Source organism: Daucus carota, chromosome 1 (genome assembly GCF_001625215.2).
Source record: "Daucus carota subsp. sativus chromosome 1, DH1 v3.0, whole genome shotgun sequence".
NCBI lineage: Eukaryota > Viridiplantae > Streptophyta > Magnoliopsida > Apiales > Apiaceae > Daucus > Daucus carota.
In genome coordinates, this window is record NC_030381.2 from 3,967,536 (window position 1) to 3,988,853 (window position 21,318).

The window sequence follows — 21,318 nt, forward strand, 5'->3', positions numbered from 1 at the left end:
TAGAACATCATAATTAAAATTAATTTGATAATAATCTACTCATACTTATCATTAATCATGTATATAATCGCATAGCCATTCAATCAAAACATAAATCATAGATCAAAATAAAAATAAAGATATTAAAGAAGAAGGTTCGAATTTATACCCCTTGAAATCGGAAATGCTTGAAAATCACTTGCGGAATTTGTCCTAAATACTCCCCGCACACTTGATTAGATTTGCAAGGAAAATGTGTGGTGGTTTTGGAATTTTGTAAAATAAAAGAAAGGAAAAGAAAAGAAATGGGAGAGGGGATCTGGAAAGGGAAGAGGGGAGAGAGCCGAGAGGGAGTGAGCAGAGAGGTGAGAGAGAGTGGAGTGGTGTGAGGTGTGTGTGTGTGTTTTTTTTTTTTTTTTTTTTATATACAACTAAGGACACTTGTCCTACATGCATCTCACCACATGGGTGAGTCATCCCCATATTAAATCTGGTTGTGACACTTGTCACTCATGCAAATTCTCAGCTCCCAAAAGATGCCAAGTGTCCTTGGCTCGTGTTTTATCATATTTCGTTTCGTTTTTAACGTAACAATTACGATATGCAATTTATTCGAGAAATCATCTAAAAATCACGAAACATTTACCACAGCTAGATAATATTATTAAAAGCTTATAAATAATTTTTCAGAATTTTTAAATCATTTTTGGATATTTTACAAATTTTGAAAGTTTAATACAAAAATATTTCACAGAAAATCCAATTTTTATCAAAACTAATATTTCAGAATTTTTAAAAGTCTTAAAAATAATTATTAACATTATGGAACCTTAAAATGAATATTTGAAATTATTTTTGTATTCTTCATAATTCATTCTCTAAAATATCAATTTTCGGAAGTTCACAAATAATTATTATATAATTAAAACAAACTACCACAAATGTATTTATCCACACAAACACATACGAGTAACATGTCAAGGTCACATAACATAAAATTTTCACTCTTAACAAATAATCACATAATTATCATTTATTATTTAATAATAATCTAGCACAAAATTACGAGTTGTTATAGTTAAATAGTGATATGTATACATTATTGTAACAGTTGAACAGTTGCCCATGATGGAACGTTTGTGTAACATACGATCAATTTATAGGGAATTTTTTTGTGGCAAAAGAATAAGAATAAGATCCCGGTCACTGCGTAAGTGTGGCCGTAGAGCAAGACTGTGGTATTGATAAGATTTTTGTTTCTGTTCTGTTCTAAATTCTGATGCTTTTAAAATATAAACTGTGGGTTGGATTTGCTTTTACAAGTGTTTTAAAAATTATTATTGTTTTGAGGAACAATGTTTTATAAAAACACCCACTGATTTCGAGATTAATTGTTGGTCAAATTGTTACTTGCTGAGCTGTGTAGCTCATCCCCTTTTACAGTTTTTCAGGTTTGATTTAAGAGCGAGTTGATGTGCATTGGATTTGGAGTTTGAGGATATTAGATTCGGAGTAGATTGACGTTTGGACTTCCGTTAGCTGCACTTTTGTAATAGTTATTTTTGTAAGAGGATTATTGATTAATAAAATTGTGTTGTATTTTAGTTTTGGATTTAGTTTTTAATATTCCGAAAAGTCGGGATGTTACAGTTTGGGTACGATATAAAACTTAAATTGAGTAGGAATATTCCCAACATAGACATTCAAAATTATAAAATACTTCATTCTTCTTATTTTAATGGCTTTTGACTTTTTTACACGTATTTTAAGATGTTAGAAAAATCAAATCTAAATATAATTATTCTTTACAAAATTTATATCGAATAAAAGTTTACAAAATATTGTTTTTTATAACTTAAATGTTGAAATTTTTTTAATTAACATTTTGACTTTAGTTGTAATTTTAAAATTAGTGCACATTATATTTAATTTTTATCGTAATAAAAGAATATTCAAAAATTTGATAAAATAAAAAAGTGTGAACATCCAAAAATAAAACTATCATAATACAATTTTGTTGTCATGATCAAAGTTTCATGGACTATTGTCAAAAAAAATTCAAATAACAAATAAATTCTTTTATTTTTTAAAAGAAGTAAACAACTATTTTGAATTAAGTTAAATGTGGCAGTCTGGCAGATATGCGTGATGTTTTGAGTCCAGCTGTGTTTTGAGTCTTTTGACTTTCACCAAAACCGAGGTATCTTCTTCATCTTCTCTATTTATCTCCTATACGCAACGTTTCTTTTCTTCTTGGTTCCTTTCTTCTTGGTTCCTTTCTTCTTCTTTTCATCATTCTGTATCCAATCACATCAAACGAAAAATCAGTATCATATGAATCATAAATCTGTTGATTCTCAACAAGAACCACGCGTGTTCTTGTGAAACGCTGCTCCCGGCGTCTCCGGTCGCGACCCCCGGCGTTCCTTGTATCCATGGCTGAAACATCTTTTGTGTCTGTAATTTTCTCGACGAGGAAGACGACGTGTCGGAAATTCACATGGCGGATCCGGTACGTATTCCGGATCGTGTCCCGTGTCGTGTCGGGTCGACACGGGTACGGTCGCCGGAAGTGACGAGTCGAAGTAACGTAGATTGTGGTACATAATTCCATTGCATTCTCTCTGACTGTTCACAAGGGTTTGATAGGAGGGAAAAGTGAAAAAAGAGTGAGGAGGGTGTAAAATTTTCATGTGGGACTAAATCAGTTCACATCTATTTGAATATAAGAGAGAGGAATGAAGATTTTGAGTGTCTACACAGTATTATTTCCGTTACTTCCAGCCAATTGGAAATCATTATACAAAAGTTTCTTTACGTTCTTTATTATGTTGTGTAAATCTTCTCATTTAGAATTTGCAAGTTCTTGAAATGTATTCATTGATTTCTTTTTCCTTGGTTGAGTTATAGAGGTGTATGCTTACTCCAGTTTTTCTTATCCAACCATTGCTCATCTTTCCCGGATGAGTGAATCTTTATGCATTTTACCTATAATTCAGCATGTCTTTCACGAATGCGTAAAGCATTTGTTATTCATTCTGTTGAAATTTTATGATTTGCAACACCAATTTGTCTATTATTGTCTCTTATTGAGTAACAGAGAAGGAAAATCTCTGTCTCTATGGTTTTTCTGATGAACGATGGGAGGTCAATTTACCTGCTGAAGAGGTGCCCCCAGAGCTTCCAGAGCCCGCACTTGGTATTAATTTTGCTAGAGATGGTATGCAAGAAAAGGATTGGCTATCTCTGGTTGCTGTTCACAGTGATGCATGGTTGCTTGCTGTTGCATTTTACTTTGGTGCTAGATTTGGATTTGATAAAGCTGATAGGTACAGTACTGTCTTCTTTGTTCTTGTAGCAAATGATTACTAGTTTGCTCTTATGCAAAACTTACGACCAACATGTTTGTATACCTAAATCTACACTTGTATTTTGACAAAATGCATAGCTAATATGCTAATAAATGTTTCACCTAAACTTGCTTAACATATATGTGACCATAGCATTAAAGAATACTTGACTTTTCTTTTTTATTGTCTTGTTTGTGCATTTACATGATTATGTCTTAAGTTGGAAACGTGGGCACTTTGTTGCCCAAGTTACATAAGCAAACCACATTCAACTTTTCTGTTTTTTATGTTTGATAGATAACTATTGACTGTTCTGACTGTATTATAGAAAGTATATATGGATGTAAAATCAGTTTAAAGTAGCTTACACTTTTATGGGTGTTCGACTTCTTTCTCTAAAGGTGTGTTCTTTGTGGAGTGTAACCCAATATATATAGGGTAGCACTCCATAGCATACCCACATCACTATAAATATATACATAATACACATATTTTTTATAAATATAATTATAAATTTTAATTAGTAAACCGAAGCCAAAATTATACAATTTTTTATTCCAAAAATCATTCAAAATTATGTAATATTCCAACATGATTCTACAGCAGAATAATAATTATCCAGAATTATTCTATTATAGAACCAGTTTCAAAAATCATTGTTTGGTTCAAATTCTAAATGTTAAATTATTTATAATATATTTATCATTAGTATTCTATATTAGAATCACATGTTATATCTATTCTATCATAGAATTTGTAATAGAAATAAGAATTTATAATGGTGTACTACGTAACTCCATATAAGGAGGTTCTTCACGGAATGTTGGCCAATTTATATATTATACTTTTAAATAAATCTTGAGCGTCAATGGTACATTTTCTGACCAGATTAGATAACATATGTCATCTCTGTTTTGTCTGTAGAATACTCTTGATTACATTCCTTAATAGTGCTCAAAATATAAACAAATAATATATTTTACCGAATTGGGAAGTAATGAAGAATTGAACACGTAGGTGATTTCTAATTTGTCTGTAGAATACACTTGACTATCTTCTTTCACTGTGCTTAACATATAAAAAAGGATTCTATTTTATCGAATTGGGATGTAAAGAAGAAATGAAGGATCTGTCATCACACGTGTCATGAGGTCTACCAAATTAAATATGTATGCGATTAATTGGTAGTTGTTCAGTGCTGTTAAGAAACTGCTTTGTGCTTCTTAAAGGCAAATTTGGTTTTAATAGTAATTAATTTTCAGGAAGCGACTTTTCAACATGATAAATGATCTCCCATCAATATATGAAGTCGTTACAGATGTTGCCAAGAAGCAAACAAAGGAGAAATCGGCTGTGTCAAACCATAGCAGCAACAAACCTAAGCCAAATCCAAAGGTAGTAAACACATCTACATAGTACCTTCTCAATTCTAACATATTTTGTATATGATCGAGTAGGATTATGTATAATTGTGAGGTCTAAAAAGTGTTGTATATGCAGTGTTGTTTAAGGCACAATTTCTTAAAAAGCGCAGGACCTAATTTTGAAGCAAGACTCGCGAAGCGCCATTTATCGCGCGCTTTTTTGTCGAAAAAATAAGATCATAAATTTTAGCATAAATACATAACTTATTAAATTCCTAAGTTTCAAACATAGGCGAGCATGTGTTATATAACAAATGATTAATAATAAAGCATTAATCAACAATATTCAAAAATGCAAAAGCTTCAGAGTCATTTAGTTTGATTTCGGTCCTTCAAAGTTCGAATTCTCGTTCTTCCTTCTCCTCATTTATTAAAATTGAAGAAGGCCTGTGAGTTGCATTTTGAGGTAGATGTTCCACTTGTCAAGCGCTTTATACGATAAAGAGGTTCCTCATCACCAAAAGCAATAAAAACATATATCACTCTGAATTCTGATATGGTCTTCGCCTTTGCGGACACACACCAAACTTAAGCGCTTTTTAGTGCTTAAGCAAGAAGGCACGCTTCTTGAGCGCTTTTTTGCTAATTTAAGAATCACATTAACTCGCTAATATTAAAAATCGCACATCTTGCACCTAAGCGCAAAGCGCCATTAGTCGCGCTTTTAATAACACTGTGTATATGTTTTTTAAAAGTAATATATAATAAAAGCACATACCAAACTGGAAAACAAATTATTATGAAGTGTATATCTAAGGATGTTAGAGCAGGCGGTAACCAAATTTGATTTGCGTATAACAATTTGTGACATTCAGCAATAATTGTGTACCCTATGACCAAGCCCTAAATTTGGTAAGGATATCTCTTCCCTCCATAAACGGAATATGAGAGAGATTAGGGTACTAAAAATTGGCACATTGGCATCTTCCCCAGTTTCTACTGATAATAAAGTCTTGTTTTGATGGTTATGACATAAATCTCTGCGTTCAATGTATATACTCAAACATTAAATTGCTGGCTTTTTATTGCTTATATTAAATTTAATGTTCTGGATGTAATTTAGGTTCATGAAGCACTGCTGGCTATCTTTATTTTCCATGGCCAGTACTTGATGCTCATTCGCATGTGTACAAAAGAAGCTCATGCATATTATTTTGTATAAATGTGATATTATATATAGAGCAGGACCTTTAGAATAGATTATTATAAAACTAATGGGACTAGTTGAAGTAATGAGTCCCCCAAATATTGGGGGCTCATTACTTCAATTGAGATAATTTAGTTGGAACTTTACTTTTTAGTTGGAACTTTAGGTGGTTCTCTAAAAAAGATAGCGAAAAAAATTATACCTAGAGTCGAGACTAAGAGGAATGTATAAACTAATGCTTCCATAGATTCGATCGTGGTTTACAATTATAGCTTCCATACCTGTTGTTTATTTTTATTTATGATCATCCTCCTGGAAAGAACAAGAGTAAAAAAAACAGCTATTCAAATAAAGATTTCTCTGGCACCCTATAGATCTAGTAGATCTAGAAAGGAAAGAAAAAAATCACAAAAAGAAAAATAGAGTCGAAAGACACCAAAGCAATGATGTTGTATCAGACTTAGTTGCTCTTTAATTGCTATACTGTTTTGTTGCTGGTTGGTTCCTATTCTACTTTTATGGTAAACCAGCGAATAACAGAATATCAAGACAAGTTACCAACTGGTTCACTGCTAAAAGATGACGATGAAGATGAGGATGGCTTGGAAGAAGAGGAAGATGAGCATGGGGATGCCTTGTGTGGTGCATGCGGAGAAAACTATGGGCAAGATGAGTTCTGGATCTGCTGTGACATCTGTGAGAAGTGGTTTCACGGCAAGTGTGTGAAGATCACCCCAGCAAGGGCTGAGCATATCAAGCAGTACAAATGCCCTTCTTGTAGCAACAAGAGGGCACGCCCTTGATGGGTATGTGGACCCTGCTGGATCTCCTAATTGGCTGATATGTGGGTTATCTCTGGCGATGAAACATGCATTTGAATATCTCTCTTAAATATTGTCGTAGGTCTCAACTGTTGGAAATTATTATGTAGCTTTCGAGTTTCTAAGTTTGTTTAGTTGTTTAGGTTGCAATTAGATGCTTTGTTTTCGGTTATGAATTAGAACATTAGTATCACCGTCTCAGTTGAGACTATATGTTTTATGATTATTGGTTTGCAGTACCTTCCATGTACTGCAAACATCAATGGATTCGAAATGAGATGACTTTGTTGAAATAATCTTCTGTGGTAACCTTAAGTTTAAATGACAGTGTATCAGAGTTAGAGACAGAGACAATTAGCAAACTTGAGTTAATTATCATACAGAGGATCTATTTACAACAAAGTAATTATTTATTTACAGCACAGTAATATAAGTACTTCAATCTATAATACAGTTGATTCAAAGATGTCAACACAGAAGAAGAATACCAGCAGCAGATCCTTCTTGATTAACCTGCAGCATTTTTTTTCTGGAGAGGAGCATAAATATCCGCTATAGCTTTCTGAAGCTCCTGTATTTCTTTCTCAGCCATTGCCTTTTTTCGGGGATTTGATGGATTCATTTTCTTGACTATTTTCTTAATTGCCCGGTCTTTCGCGTTTACCTGCAGAATATTTACGAATGTCAGAAGACATGCACATTGTGCACAGATGTCTGGAAATTTAAACGAACATTGACGAGAAAAGACCTCTCTAGCTGGCCACTTCGGTATCCCTGCGTTCCGAACAATCTCTTTGAGTTTTGTTGTCCCTAATCCAAGAAGCTTAGCAGCTTCTGATTGCCGGAGATGGAAATAAGGCAAAACATCTTGTATAGTCAGAGTTTCGCAGTATGCTCTCTGCATTAGGCAGCAAGTTACACAATACAAATTAAGCAAACACAGATTCACCAATTTAGAGAAACAAAGCAGTTTCAGTAGAAATTATTCTGAGATTTAAGTTTATATTGGACCTATGTTACTCCGACTCAGCTAGAAGTGTCCGGCATGAATATGTGTTTGTGTTGGACACGGTAATATTTTGAAAAGTATACATATTTTTGGTTTTAAATTAGTGTCCGAGTCCAAGTATCCATGTCCGAGTGTCGAGTGTCCGACACAGGTACTTCAAGGCAAAATCAAGAGTCCCGGTAACATAGTATAGGACTGATGACCGGGACTTTGGCAAATGCAAATCATAGCAACAGATGGCCGTGCATAACCTGCTCTACAACGGTTCTCTTTTTTGGTCTAACTCCACCCCCCTGAGCCTCTGCTGGAAAAATTCAGAAGTTTACTATGAAAAACTAGTACTTACAAGGAAACTACACTCATTTCAACTGGGAAAAGGAAGAAAAACAGGTTAAATCCTACACTACCTTCATTATCATTATTAAAAACCCAATCATATTCGGATCGAGCACACAATGTGTCGTAGAATGTCAGAAGTGGATCATCCACTGTAGCATAAGAGGTGTTTGCGCGGTCTTCATAATACTCAATTAGGAACTTCTTTACATCAGATAAACTTTTCTGGCAAAAGCTATGTCAAAAAACAAGTAAAATTCATGGTTCTTGAATTGCTTTCGCGCAGTCTTGTTATGAAGAATTACAATCAATAATCAAGTTATAGACATTGTTTAGAAAGAAACAAAATCAAATCTTACTCAAATGTGCGATACTCTCTGTTTGGAGCAGTCGTATCACCGCTACTGATTTCAAGTATTCCATGACAAACCATACCAATTCTACCATGGATTTCAAGTTTTGTACTTTGTTCTTGGCCTAGTAAATAATCATAAGAGGAAAATTAGGCCAAAATTATGATGATACATTTAAAGCAATAACTAAACAAAAACACATAATTAAACAGCATAATACATCTGGATGCACCTTTAATGTGGACAATGTATCTTAAAACTTGACAGTAAGTGCAATCATATTGGCGTGGAGGGTCTGGCCACTCGAAGAATTGAGTAGGATTTTCAAATGCAGAATTTCCCGGATCAGAAATAACCGTGTTTTGTTCACTTCTTTGATTATTGACACCGGAAGAACCTGCATCAAAAAGATTATATACATATTCAGTAGAATTTTTAGTGCAGAATTTCCCGGATCAAAAAACCCCGTGTCTCTTTCACCTCTTTGATTATTAACACCGGAAGGGCCTGCACCAAAGGGATTATGTACATATTCGCTCTGATATTCCCATCTAGATGGATCATCAGCATCCCCTCCCGCATTGAACATTATATCATCTCCACCAGGCTGTTCAAAATCATTAACACTGACGTCGACAAATTCATTAGGCCTAACTACATTGTCCGTAGTCCCTGTTTCTCCATGTGGATCATTGTGACTAGGGGCACGTTTCTTAGGCGTACGTTTCTTGCGGCCTTTCATTGAAACAAAAAATAATAATGATCACTTTTTTGATACTACTATTTTTTGTGCCGCTTGGCTGTGTGCTCCAAGCGCCCCGATGGTGGGTTTTTCAAGACAGTAAAATTGAAAAATTTTTGTTGCAGAGGAAATTTATAAAGATTTGGAATGGAGGGAAAGAAAGAAATGGCGGGTAAGAGACAGTTTTTACAGTTGAAAGTCAGTTAACAAGGGGCTATGATCAAGTGCAATGTGGTCCATAATAAAACATATCAAAACGACATCGTTTGGGGTTTCGATTGGGGAAAAAATTGGACTTTTATTGACCCAAGATAATTAAAAACCCTGGAAAGATGAGAGCTATCTTCTCTTGTTCTTCATCTTCAGTAAAGAATTTTGGGTCATTTTCAAGAACCCATTTGTCTAATTCTTTCAATTTCAGCAAGAGATTTAAAGTTGAGATTTTTAAGAAAAACAATCTTGATTCTTGTCTGAACAAGAAGATAGTTTGTGGGTCTGTAAGAATGGCTTCTACTTTTAAGCCTGAGCAAGCTAGGGTTCCTCCAGCTATCCCATTGCCCACTCCTGTAATCACCAAGGTCAGTTTGTATCTATCTTTGTATGTATAGTCTATTTAGTCAAAAGATTGTATCTTTCTTAAGATTATGATGATGATTTTTGTGTTTTTAGTTCAAGATTAAATTTTGCTAATTTTTATGTATTGTGATTATTGTGTTAATTATTTAGTTATAAAGATTTCAGCTTTTTGACAGATTGATGTTGTGTTTGTGTGTGCATTTCAAGATTGTATGTATAGTTTTGTTAGTTTAAAGATTGTATCTTTACGATGATGATTATGGTGTGCGTGTGTGTTTAGTTCAAGATTTGATTTTGCTGATATTTTCAGTGTGTGTTTTTAGTTCAAGATTTGATTTTGCTGATATTTTCATGTTGTGTTTAGTGTGTTAGTTATAAAGCTTTCAGCTGTTGACAGTTTGATGCTGTGTGTGTGTGTGTTTGCAGTTCAAGATTGGATTGTGCCAATTATCGGTGACGGCTGACAAGGAGAGGAACATTGTTCATGCACGCACTGCTATTACAGAAGCTGCTGAGAAGGGCGCCAAGCTTGTTGTTTTGCCTGTATGATTGTGTTCCCCTTCTTGTTTTCTTTTTGATGAATATAGAATGGATACTCTTACGAGAATATTTGGTTTTATTGTACAATGTTCTGCTTTGATGTCCATTTCATTGGGTTTGGTCTCAAAAGTAGAACTTAATACGATCTGCTTATTATAGTGAAGACAGAAGTATGCAAAGGGTTATATCGTGTGCAACATTATGATTTTTGAATGTTTTTAGAGTGTTTCGCTTCATTTGGGTTGGTTTCAAAATTAAGAACTTAAAACAATCTCTGCTTATTATAATGAAGACAGCAGTATACAAAGGGTAAAATACGCGTGGCATTATAATGTTAAAATGTGAAAGGTGAAATTCCACAATTAAAAGATCAGGTGCAGTACTGATCACTGACTTTGGAAAATGATTGCGAGTTGTGATTCTCATTGGTTTTATGTATATCAGGAAATATGGAACAGTCCATACTCAAATGATAGTTTCCCTGTATATGCTGAAGACATTGAAGCTGGTAGGGAGGCATCTCCGTCAACTGCAATGTTGTCTGAAGTTGCTCGCACTTTAAAGATCACAATAGTTGGTGGATCTATACCTGAAAGATGTGGGGATAAGTTGTACAATACTTGTTGTGTTTATGATACTGACGGGGAGTTGAAAGCTAAACATAGAAAGGTAGTCTTTTTGATACACTTTTAATAGATATGGTTTTCATTCTGTAATTACGACATATACTGTGGCTAATTGAAGAGTACTATCCAAATTTATGGATCTCAAACAGTCAATCTTTTAGAAATAGGCTTTATTAGGTATATAATGGTATTATTCCTGAAAACTTTTAAAACTTATGAGTCTGTGTTTTTTGTGGGAAAGCTTAGATGTGTTTATTGTCACCTACATTTTTAAATGAAAAAAGAAACTACTTGCTACCTTGAGACTTTGTGGATGTTTATATTATGAAGAAGAGTTGATCCCTGTTTGGGACTGAATCATGTGATTCTAAAAACAATTTGGTTTTACAATAATAATATCTTCATATTGCAAAAATAAGTAAACATCTAAAAGGTTGACATATAAAGTGGGCTATCTATCTGAAAATTTTGTTGTGGAAAAACATGATAATATATTATTTGTACAAATGTTATTACCAAGATCATAAATATGTGTCCTAAATATCTTAACACTATATACTTGTTTCATATGTGACAGATACATCTATTTGATATTGATATTCCGGGTCAGATTACCTTTAAAGAATCAAAGACCCTTACAGCAGGGGAGACTCCAACTATCGTTGATACAGGTTCTTTTTTTTAAGTTTACATTGAACAAATTACCGATTTTTTTTTCTCTCCATTACATTTTACTGTCATATTTATATAAGCACATCTAGAAAATACAGATGTATGGTGATATCTTTTGGGATGGATTAAGTAGCACACCCTGACCCATGAGTACAGTAATTAACTTGTATATTACAATTTTGGACTGCCTAAACATGTGTTAGTTACTATGTTGTTTTTCTACTGAATGAGTTCCTCTGAAAGTGATACCTCTAGCCATGAAAATTGTGACACATGTTGGTTATACTTGTGAAAGTTCAACAAATTGTCTAAGCCTTTGAAATTTTGCAGAGGTTGGACGTATTGGTATTGGCATTTGCTATGATATCCGCTTTCAGGAACTGGCAACTATATATGCAGCTAGAGGTTTGTTTAGTTTTGTGTAAGCTTTTTATTTATTTATCATATGTCAATGTTGACTCTGTGATCTTATGATGCATACTGTCATTCTGAACAAGCTGAATAATATTATTTTGTCATCAACAACTATATATCTAGTATGCACTCAAGTTCATCCCCCAATTATGTTCTATGCATATTTAATCTCCAAGTAAAATGTATAATGTGATTAAGATGTGTGAGAATTTTTGAAAACAAAATGAGAATAGATATAAGATCTCTATATATCAAAATTATATCTGAACATTGAGCGTCTTATTCAACTAAGTAAATTGTGTGCTTACTAGGTGCTCATTTGATTTGTTATCCTGGGGCTTTCAACATGACTACTGGGCCATTGCATTGGGAGTTGTTGCAAAGGGCAAGGTAATAATGTTTTTAACTGTCTTGAGTTAGCTCTTTGATGCATGATGATTTTATGTCTGCAAACTCTTAGTCTTTCAGTTTCATGTACTTCACTGCCTGATATTTTACTTCACTTCTGTCTATTCATTTTCCTGTTTTTATAAATATATACCACTCATATGTAAACTTACACCAGTCACACAGTACTTCTGAATGCACCTGGCTCTTGCATTTATATTCTTGTTGTAATGCCATAAAGTAATTGTGGCAGTTTTGATATTCTAATTTAGAACCTCATTCAGGTCCATGGGCATGTAGAGGCTCATACCATTATTTAACACCGCCATGGAAGGCATTTTAGCTGATGCTGTAGTTCACCATAATTTTCTTCCTGCTCTCTGAGTATTTGTGTAACGTAACTGATGAATGGATAGGTAGAGATTTCGGTTTAATGGAAACAAGACAGAGAATTATGTAGAGTCTTATCCCGTTACTTCTGTGTATTTTTAAATTAGCAGGCTTGATTTCTGTCGTTTTCTCGCTATTTATTTTTATCATACTAATTGTCGTCTTCTCTCTTATACACAGGGCAGCCGATAACCAGGTATTGAAACTTTTGCCTTTTTTAGCTGTTTGTGCAACACATATTCTGTGCAGTCTTAATGCAACAACTGCGAAGGAGCAATTGAGAAAATAGATACAGATTATGAAGTATTTGGATTCTGCAAGGAAATTTTGGTGTAGAGCTCATCTAGACTCTGGAACAGTTAACCATTCTTATGATAATTTATGCATGAGATGTCTATGCTCAAATGAACTGTTTGTTCATTAAGAGCTCACAATATGCTAAGCGAGGGATTCTCTACCAGACGAAGGGAGGTTGCACATCCCGAAGTTCGACTGATATAATCTTGTTATCATTTACGGTTTTGGAAATGATATATCATCTCCGGGAGAGACTTAGCTTTAAAACATGACGAGGGGACTTTTGCATGTCTGTATGGTTGTTATTTGCTTATCAATTGTTGTTTCTTTTTACAGCTATACGTGGCGACTTGTTCTCCTGCTCGAGATGCTGGCTCAGGTTATGTGGCTTGGGGGCATTCTACATTGGTTGGCCCAGTAAGTAACACATCTTCTGCCTCATGTATAATGTAAATCTTTTAATAATTCCACATAATGTGGGAAATATAAAGCAATTAGTTGAATATTTGAACTCTTGTTTATCAAACAGTTGAGCCATATCTAGCATAAAAACAACTCAAATCAGCGTTAAAAGAAAAAGAGTTATGTTACATGCTAATTAGCTCTATACAAGAACGTCTTATTCACTTCTTTGCAAGTGTACATATTATCTGAGAAATTTAGCTACAATATTTTTTAAAATAAACGATTTTAAACAAATCAGTTATGTTATATTACTATATCTTCAATGAGTTCTAGAGAAGTGAAGTTTAGCTCATTTGATTTATTTCTTAATCATCTCGGCATAAAGAAACAACTTGAAAAACATATACTACTGGCAAATGCAATCATCTAGACATCGCATGATTTTCTCTTGCAACAGTTTGGAGAAGTACTGGCTACAACTGAACATGATGAGGCAGTCATCATCTCTGAGATTGATTACTCTCAAATAGACCTAAGAAGGTGACATACCATCTAACCTCTTCATTAAATATTTATCTAAAGGTCAATATTCTCAGTTCTGATGTTGAATTCTTTTCCATACACAGGACAAACCTTCCGCTACAAAATCAGCGACGTGGTGATCTTTACCAGTTAGTAGACGTTCAAAGATTGAATTCTCAGTAAATTGAATAGTAAACTGGTAACTGAATGATACAGCTTCGGCTTTGTGTTTGACTATCTGAAATAAAGCTTCAAATTTCGGAAGAATATAATATGGATGTTTGCTTTTAGGCGATGAAGGAATTCTGAACAATGAGATATGGAAGAAGTGGTTATTATTTATCCTTCTTTGCTTATTTTCTGCTTCAAGTACCTCATTTTAATATTTTATCATTGTTTCTTAATCCTGTCTTAGAGTATAGCCTGAAAATCTGTAGCCATTGAGGCTCAAGTCATAACACCAGTGGAATTTTGAAAAATTAGTAAAATGCATTCCTCGCGAACATTTTTTTAAATATTTATACACCGATTTTAATTTTCTATGGTCTATATATAGATGGTCAATATTTAATTTTAGGAAAAAAATCTCAAAGAAATGAAATTATCGTATCTTAAATATTTTTTAAAGTAATATTTAAAGGGTTGATTTGATTAGTCTAGAGACAGCCTAGCAGATTAACGTTCACGGCAATACTTCTTACCGTCCTGTCCGAATATAAGAGTTTTCCCGTCCCCGAGAGAGAGAAGGAAATCCGATATAAAAGATCCATTTTTATAAAAGATCAGAATTTTGTCATGCTACTATGATTTTTCAACTTCAGCATTATATTTTTGTGAATTATGAAATTAAAATATTGTGATGAGAAGTTCATGTAATAATTTAATTCATAATAAAAAATATCTCCAAAATAATTTGTAAACATAAAACATGCCGGTATTGCTGATCAGAAAACAAACCACAAAGCTAATTTGTACTACTCTAATCTGCTATTATCTATTATACGAGAACATGATTAATTTCTTGATTCGGGCACTCCAAGCCTACTTCCAAACCTGCTAACACATATAGAAACCCAGACACCTCTACATCTTCACAGACAAACACTTGCAGCTTCTCCCCGGTCCCCGTTCAGTGTCCATGTTCATGTCAACGAATTATATCACCACAAAAACCCTCACCTTTAGCGGTCTCTTAGCATATTAGTGATATATGCATAACAACCCTATATCCACCTATCATTCTACTACTTACCCCGTGTGTCCTGCCGTTGCTGTTTTCCGACCCACCACCACCGTTGCCGTCTCGTCCTCTCCTCCATCACTCAGATTCTGCACTTTTTCCTCATTTTCTTCATCCAGGACTTCTGTCGAACACATTGACTGTAATGCTGAAGTTGAAGGAATATGGGATTTTCCCAACTCTGGTGCCGCCACAGCTAATGTGAACGCCTGGTCTGGAGCTGCTATGCTCACGCCGTTGCTCGGAGCGTTTATCGCATATTTAGCATTATCGACGATCATCGTTGCTCCGTTTCTTTATGTTCTGGTATGATATGAATTCGCTATTTTGTTTACTTATTATTATTACCACGAATCATGATTATGTTTTAAATCTTTTTTGTTGTAATTATATATGAAGTAGCGGAAAATTTGTATAATGATATAGAATGAAGTGATTTATCGGTAGCACAAGTGATCATGCTATGGTAATAGGTAATAAGTAATGTAAGTTCCCAACTTTGTATGCATTTTAGGCATTCTGCTGGTGCTCAATTAAACGATTGACAGTTTGGAAGGTTCAGAAATGCATTAAATATGTATATGTTTATGAATATAGGCATTCTTTTGGATCTTAGATTGTTCTAAAGAATGTAAGATAGCAAAGGGTTTAGATCTGAGCCGCTTGATCATTACTAAATTGGGTGTTTAAGCAAGTCAATTTAACTAACCGTTCACTTTAACCAACTTTACATAAATACAACTGTTTTTCCAGCCAACTGCAATTAGAGCCTGATCATGCTCTAAATTAGCTATCTAGCTGTAGCTGCATATGACTGTTGTACATTTGGCACAATATTTCAAAATAATGGCCCATGACTTCAATTCCAATGGTAATTAGATATTCTGTCACAAGAAATGTACACTGCCAACTTATTCCTAGCCAAATGCATGCTTTCTATATACTTTTTTCACCCAACTAAAATTTGAGTTTGCCATCTACTACCAAGATCATAGCATGGCACATGCCATATATCGGTGTGATTACAAGTGTAAAATGTTAGAAACAAATACTATCAAGTATCTAAAAGTCAAGAAATGTGTTGAGGTGTGTCATTCACTTACTTGAGCTCTTTATATTTATCAAAAAAAATTCAAATATAAGTAATTTGGATTCTAAAGAATTCGTCCATCATATATGTTTTGGAATCATTTGCATAATTCTTGGATTTTTATCATGTGTGTACTCTACTGGCAACACAGTACTGAATATAGTGTATTTATATATTGCCTGAAGGTTTTGTTGTCACTTTTTGTATCCTTAAATGATTTAGTTTTTGCTTCTCGTGTAGTTTCATCTAAATCACCTCAAAGTTGGGGCATATATCATAATTCAAAGGGCACCTTATCAGGTAAATAATAATTACATGAGTAAGAAATCTCGATGTGTAGAACTCAACTTAAGCTTGCTTGCTCGAAGACAAGCATCCAAGGTCTTTATGCTGACTATTCTGAATCAGAAACTAATCCCATATATGCTTAAAAGGAGGATGAAGTTGCGCGTGCGACAAGGGATATCAGTTCTGAAGATGTTTGAAATTTGGTTTTGAAGAGGTGGAGGTTTAGAAGAATCTCAAATGTTCAATATATTGTTCTTGCGCCATCAATGGAGTGTTACGAGGCTTATTTGGCTGATGGTTCTGATGGCAGGTACTCCTTTAGTACTTGAGTATGTTTTCAGGTCCTTAGCTTTTACCAGAAATCATTGTGTCAGAGATGCCAAGTGAAAAAGAAATTATGCATGAGACAGATTTTTGTTGGTCCCATCTATATGATGTGTTCTATTTATCAGATTTTAATTTATCTTAGGGTCTTTTCTTTTAAACTTCTGAAGCTAACTGCTCGTAATGCGGACTAACTATCAAAGAAAGTACTGTGTATAAAATATATCTGCAATTCTGCATAGTACATAATGCCATCTTTGTCTGCTGTTCCATTATCTGAAAAGACACTATTTACCTGAGGAAATTTATTCAAGATGAAAAGACATTTATCTCCTTACCAATCGTGCTTTCCATACCATAAAGCAAATCAATCCCATTTAAAATGACTATCCTATCCTTCCGAACCTACTCCGACCCTTATTTCTCGACAGCAACTTCTCCCGGCGGATCAATTACCTCTGTCAAACATCAGATAGGAGGGAGACTGAGCTGATTTCTGGTGCACAACTAAGGTATAGATACTAGGTGAGACCTTAAGCTTTATATGTCTAAGTTATACCGCCAAACTATCAATCACTGGAACTAAGCCTCAAATAGTCACCTAATGGCTTTGCTCTTTTAAGATGTTTTGGAACAATATTTCAGCCACTTAATTAACAAGATCTCTTCCTGCTATGAACGTGACATGCTTGCTCTGTCAACTTTTAGCCTGATTAGGTTAAATATTCTGCCATAATATATATCCTCGTCTTTAAATTATTATATTAATACCCTTAGTTAGCTGGCCTTTATAGCCCTGCTTGTGGATTCTAAACAGTTCTACACTCTGTGACACACAGGCTTCTGTTATTTCTGCTTCTGAACAAGTTACTGAGGTTAAATTGCTGCTTGAGAAAGAGGTTTTCATACGTAAACGTGCAGAAGAGGAACTTAATAATGTTAAATATCAACTAATGCAACGGGAACGATCAGAGGTAAAACTTAGGCATCATATATACCATATACGTCTTCCTATTGCATTTTTGGTTACCACTTTGTACTTGTCACTGCGCCACTGATGGCAGTTGTACTGGTGTACTAGGCATCTGGAAGTTCTGAGATAATAAAGCTTCGAAAGACATTGGAAAGTGAGAAACGGCAGAAAGAGAAACTTGAAGAAGAAATAGCTATACTGCAAAATCAGCTATTGCAGTTAAGCTTTGAAGCAGATAAGGTATGCAGGCCTTGCAATCCATTACTGAATAACTTAGTTAAATGTCTACAAGTTTACCTTAGCAATTGACAAATATCTGTGTTTAATCACGTCATAGTACCATGTATTCTAAGAAGTGGTTTCCTATGCCTAATCACCCCCACCTATGACTTCCTCCGTTTATTTCTGGGAAGGTGACTTTTTTAAGAATTACTGACTAAAGCTATTTGCATAAATTCACAATTGCAAGCCCTCATCTCAACTACATCTATATAAAGTATAATTATTGCAGCAGTAATTTTTAACTTGAAAGGGCTTGAAGGTGTCCTCTTTGGTGAACATTGTGGTCTAGCTAAGCTAAGTTATAGCATCAATTAAAAAACCAAGTCAGCTGTATTTGGAGAAGATACTATATAATTTATTATATACGACCTCTGATTAGCAAGCTTACAGTACATACGTGAAGACTACAATAATCAAGAATTCGTGGTAGACATTCTCCTCCACCTCAAAGGCGATAGTAAGAGCTCTCAATCAGTGATTTTCTAACTACAGTAACTATGCTGTACCAGATAGCTTTTTTTTTAGGATTAATGTATTTTAGAGTTGCATGACAAGTAGCAATTTTGTATTATACATACTAATTATATGGATATGTGAACAGTTCCAGAAATAGATCATGCATATTTGTTTTAGATAATCAAGTCATAGAATAATATTACCTGCAATCTTTGTATATTTGTCACACTGCTCACTCTTCCTCTTTTCTCCTTATAATACCAACTCCCTTTTCAGTTCCCCTAGACGAGCTCGCAGCCCCCCGAGGAGATCCCCTGTTCCTCGTAGACGTACTCTTTCTCCAATGCGTAGACCTATTCGTTCACGTTCTAGATCAATCTCCCCATGGAGGTAACACTCATAAGTGTTCGAGTCACCATTTTAAGTCCACTAGGGTACATGTTATTTATTTCTCTTTTCAAATAAATCAAAGATATTTTATAAATATAAGTTGGCTCTTACCTGCTTACTTTGATGAACTGAAGGTCTTCAGATGCTCATTATTTATAATCTGCTTTTCCTCTTTGTGTTCTACTTGTTACACTTGAAATTTGCCATCCATCAAAAACACTTCTGGATGTTGCTCATCTCTCTCTCTCTCTCTCTACACACACACAACCTATTGAATCACAAGTACATATATTGATGGATAAATCAACTTATATCGCCTGTGATGCTATCTGAACTTGATTTTTTTCGTTTGCGGTATTGCAGGCAGTTATTCATTTAGAATCAATCCAGTCAACCCCAAAACAAATAGAATTTCTTGCTTCACTGATCAAAAATTTATTTTTATGAATAATTATATATATATATATATATATATTAAATTTTTATTCAGAAAATGAATTTTATAAAATAATTTATAGAAATATTATTTTTTTCAAATCAAATTACGTGTAGCAAGTCAAAGCGACTCTTATTTTGGGACAACATGAGTATATTTTTGTGACCTTTTCTTAAGTCTTAGCTAATAAAGTTCACGTCATAATGTTTATGTTTTTGAGTTTTTCTATTCAAAAAAGGATTTTATGTTATCTTAGACATATTAATAATTTCAGGTTCTGGATACCAATTGATACATGGTGCACAATAGACTTCAAGTTGCCAAGAGTATAGACGGGGTATTGTTTTCCAATGTTAGAAGGTAAAGATCATGGAACTGTGGTTTTCACCTACATTATGACCATGGAATTGATATATATACATGGAATTGATATAATAGACTTCAAGGTGCCAAGAGTATAGACGGGGTATTGTTTTCCCATATTAGAAGCCAGGCTATGGTGAGTAAAGATCATGAAAATGTGGTTTTCACTTACAGTATGACCATGGAATTGTTATAATTCTAAGCCATGTAAATCTATTTGTTGGTCCCAAATGTAAATAACATGCAGTGCATTTCTCATGAGTAAGTAATATTGTATAAAATTTTTCTTGGCACTGCTGTGGCGTAACTGGTGGCAAAAATAAGGACCATGTATGCTGAAAGAGGATTTAGTTGGCGAGTTGTTGATCAATCTTAGAAATTAGTATATCTGTCACACTTCTTCTCTAACATACAAGAAGACATTAACAATCAAATCATATAATTTTTATTGCTAAATGTTGAAGTAATGGTTTTGTATTTGAAGGAAATGTCAAGATTGATTTTTATTATTTACCGACACATTATGCACAAACAATATCCAGATAAAAATAACATTTGAAACATAGTTAGAGCTTTGTTCTCTTATTTATATGACATTATATAAAAATGATATTTGTTCTCTTATTTATATGCACATTATATAAAAATGATATTAAGAGAAATGGTTCATGTTCAAGAGAGAACCATAGATATCTTACCTTATTTTTAGTATTAGACAGGGTTCTGCAGCTGAACTTAAGTATTAGTTAGGGTTTTGAAGCACAACTTCACATGCAAAAAAATGTCAATATCTGTGTATTATATTTTAAAATTATTTTTGAACACACACAACGATGAAAAAACATGAAAAAAACATGTATTGATTTAGATTCTAAAATCTATTTAAAATTTAGGGTTTTGCACCAGAACCTTAGTGGTCCTATGGTTCTATTTTAAGGACTGGTTCTCTCTTGAGCGCGACTGATCTATATCGGGATTTTCGACGAATAAACTCGATGGCTAATAAAATATATAGATATTATAAAAATAATCAAAATCTTGAAAATTATAATAAATAGTTTTAAGATCAGAAAGTTTCATCTTGTCTCTTAATTTTACCTTACAATTTTTTTCATGCTCCATACTAGATTTCATACGAGGCCCGTGCCTTGCACGGGCACTTATGCTAGTTGTTGGCTTGTTGCTGTACAAGACTTTCAGATAGCTAATGCCATTATATTACAAGAAAAATGTTTAGTACTTAATTAAATCGTGGGAGACATTAAGACAGTAGTGAATCTCTGCTCCAATTGTCTTTATCTGCTTATTTCTTTATTATTATCGGCCAGAACTGTGGATCATTAACAATCTCTTAATTTTATGTTTACAGGTAACAAGATTCCCTTTACTTGCAATGCCAGATTGTTAGATTCTCCTTTATTCATGTCAAGCAAAAGATTGTTGACTTGTTGTAATATCAGCTGTGGCATAATTGGTGCATAAACTC

At 34.0% G+C, this 21,318-nt stretch overlaps 4 protein-coding genes across 5 annotated transcripts; 3 read left to right on the top strand and 1 right to left on the bottom strand.

The window, feature by feature from the left end:
- The first annotated feature begins 2,158 nt into the window (after nucleotides 1–2,158).
- On the top strand, nucleotides 2,159–7,011 carry LOC108216348 (PHD finger protein ALFIN-LIKE 4). Its single transcript, XM_017389095.2, has 3 exons — nucleotides 2,159–3,308; nucleotides 4,592–4,724; nucleotides 6,431–7,011. Exons 1-3 carry the CDS (start codon nucleotides 3,202–3,204, stop codon nucleotides 6,701–6,703), a joined length of 513 nt encoding a protein of 170 aa, XP_017244584.2. The 5' UTR covers nucleotides 2,159–3,201; the 3' UTR covers nucleotides 6,704–7,011.
- A 218-nt stretch (nucleotides 7,012–7,229) lies between these two features.
- On the bottom strand, nucleotides 7,230–9,161 carry LOC108216354 (uncharacterized). The gene is made up of 7 exons (XM_017389108.1): nucleotides 8,900–9,161; nucleotides 8,652–8,816; nucleotides 8,426–8,543; nucleotides 8,138–8,301; nucleotides 7,982–8,034; nucleotides 7,470–7,619; nucleotides 7,230–7,385 (listed from the first exon to the last, which is right to left on the bottom strand). Exons 1-7 carry the CDS (start codon nucleotides 9,159–9,161, stop codon nucleotides 7,230–7,232), a joined length of 1,068 nt encoding a protein of 355 aa, XP_017244597.1.
- Nucleotides 9,162–9,447: 286 nt separating this feature from the next.
- LOC108196858 (omega-amidase, chloroplastic) lies at nucleotides 9,448–14,334 on the top strand. The gene is made up of 10 exons (XM_017364334.2): nucleotides 9,448–9,739; nucleotides 10,164–10,280; nucleotides 10,722–10,946; nucleotides 11,481–11,574; nucleotides 11,906–11,980; nucleotides 12,301–12,379; nucleotides 12,947–12,962; nucleotides 13,400–13,480; nucleotides 13,926–14,008; nucleotides 14,095–14,334. The coding sequence occupies exons 1-10, from the start codon at nucleotides 9,494–9,496 to the stop codon at nucleotides 14,171–14,173; spliced, it is 1,095 nt and encodes a 364-aa protein (XP_017219823.1). The 5' UTR covers nucleotides 9,448–9,493; the 3' UTR covers nucleotides 14,174–14,334.
- Nucleotides 14,335–14,947: 613 nt separating this feature from the next.
- On the top strand, nucleotides 14,948–20,225 carry LOC108196894 (uncharacterized). Of its 2 annotated transcripts, none has more exons than XM_064090757.1 (7): nucleotides 14,948–15,536; nucleotides 16,561–16,620; nucleotides 16,729–16,918; nucleotides 17,772–17,906; nucleotides 18,014–18,145; nucleotides 18,920–19,033; nucleotides 19,744–20,225. In XM_064090757.1, the coding sequence occupies exons 1-3, from the start codon at nucleotides 15,201–15,203 to the stop codon at nucleotides 16,816–16,818; spliced, it is 486 nt and encodes a 161-aa protein (XP_063946827.1). In that variant the 5' UTR covers nucleotides 14,948–15,200; the 3' UTR covers nucleotides 16,819–16,918; nucleotides 17,772–17,906; nucleotides 18,014–18,145; nucleotides 18,920–19,033; nucleotides 19,744–20,225. The 2 variants fall into 2 exon arrangements, with proteins under 2 accessions (XP_063946827.1, XP_063946828.1); XM_064090758.1 differs by having other exon boundaries at nucleotides 14,951–15,536; nucleotides 16,755–16,918; nucleotides 19,744–20,222.
- The last annotated feature ends 1,093 nt before the right edge of the window (nucleotides 20,226–21,318 follow it).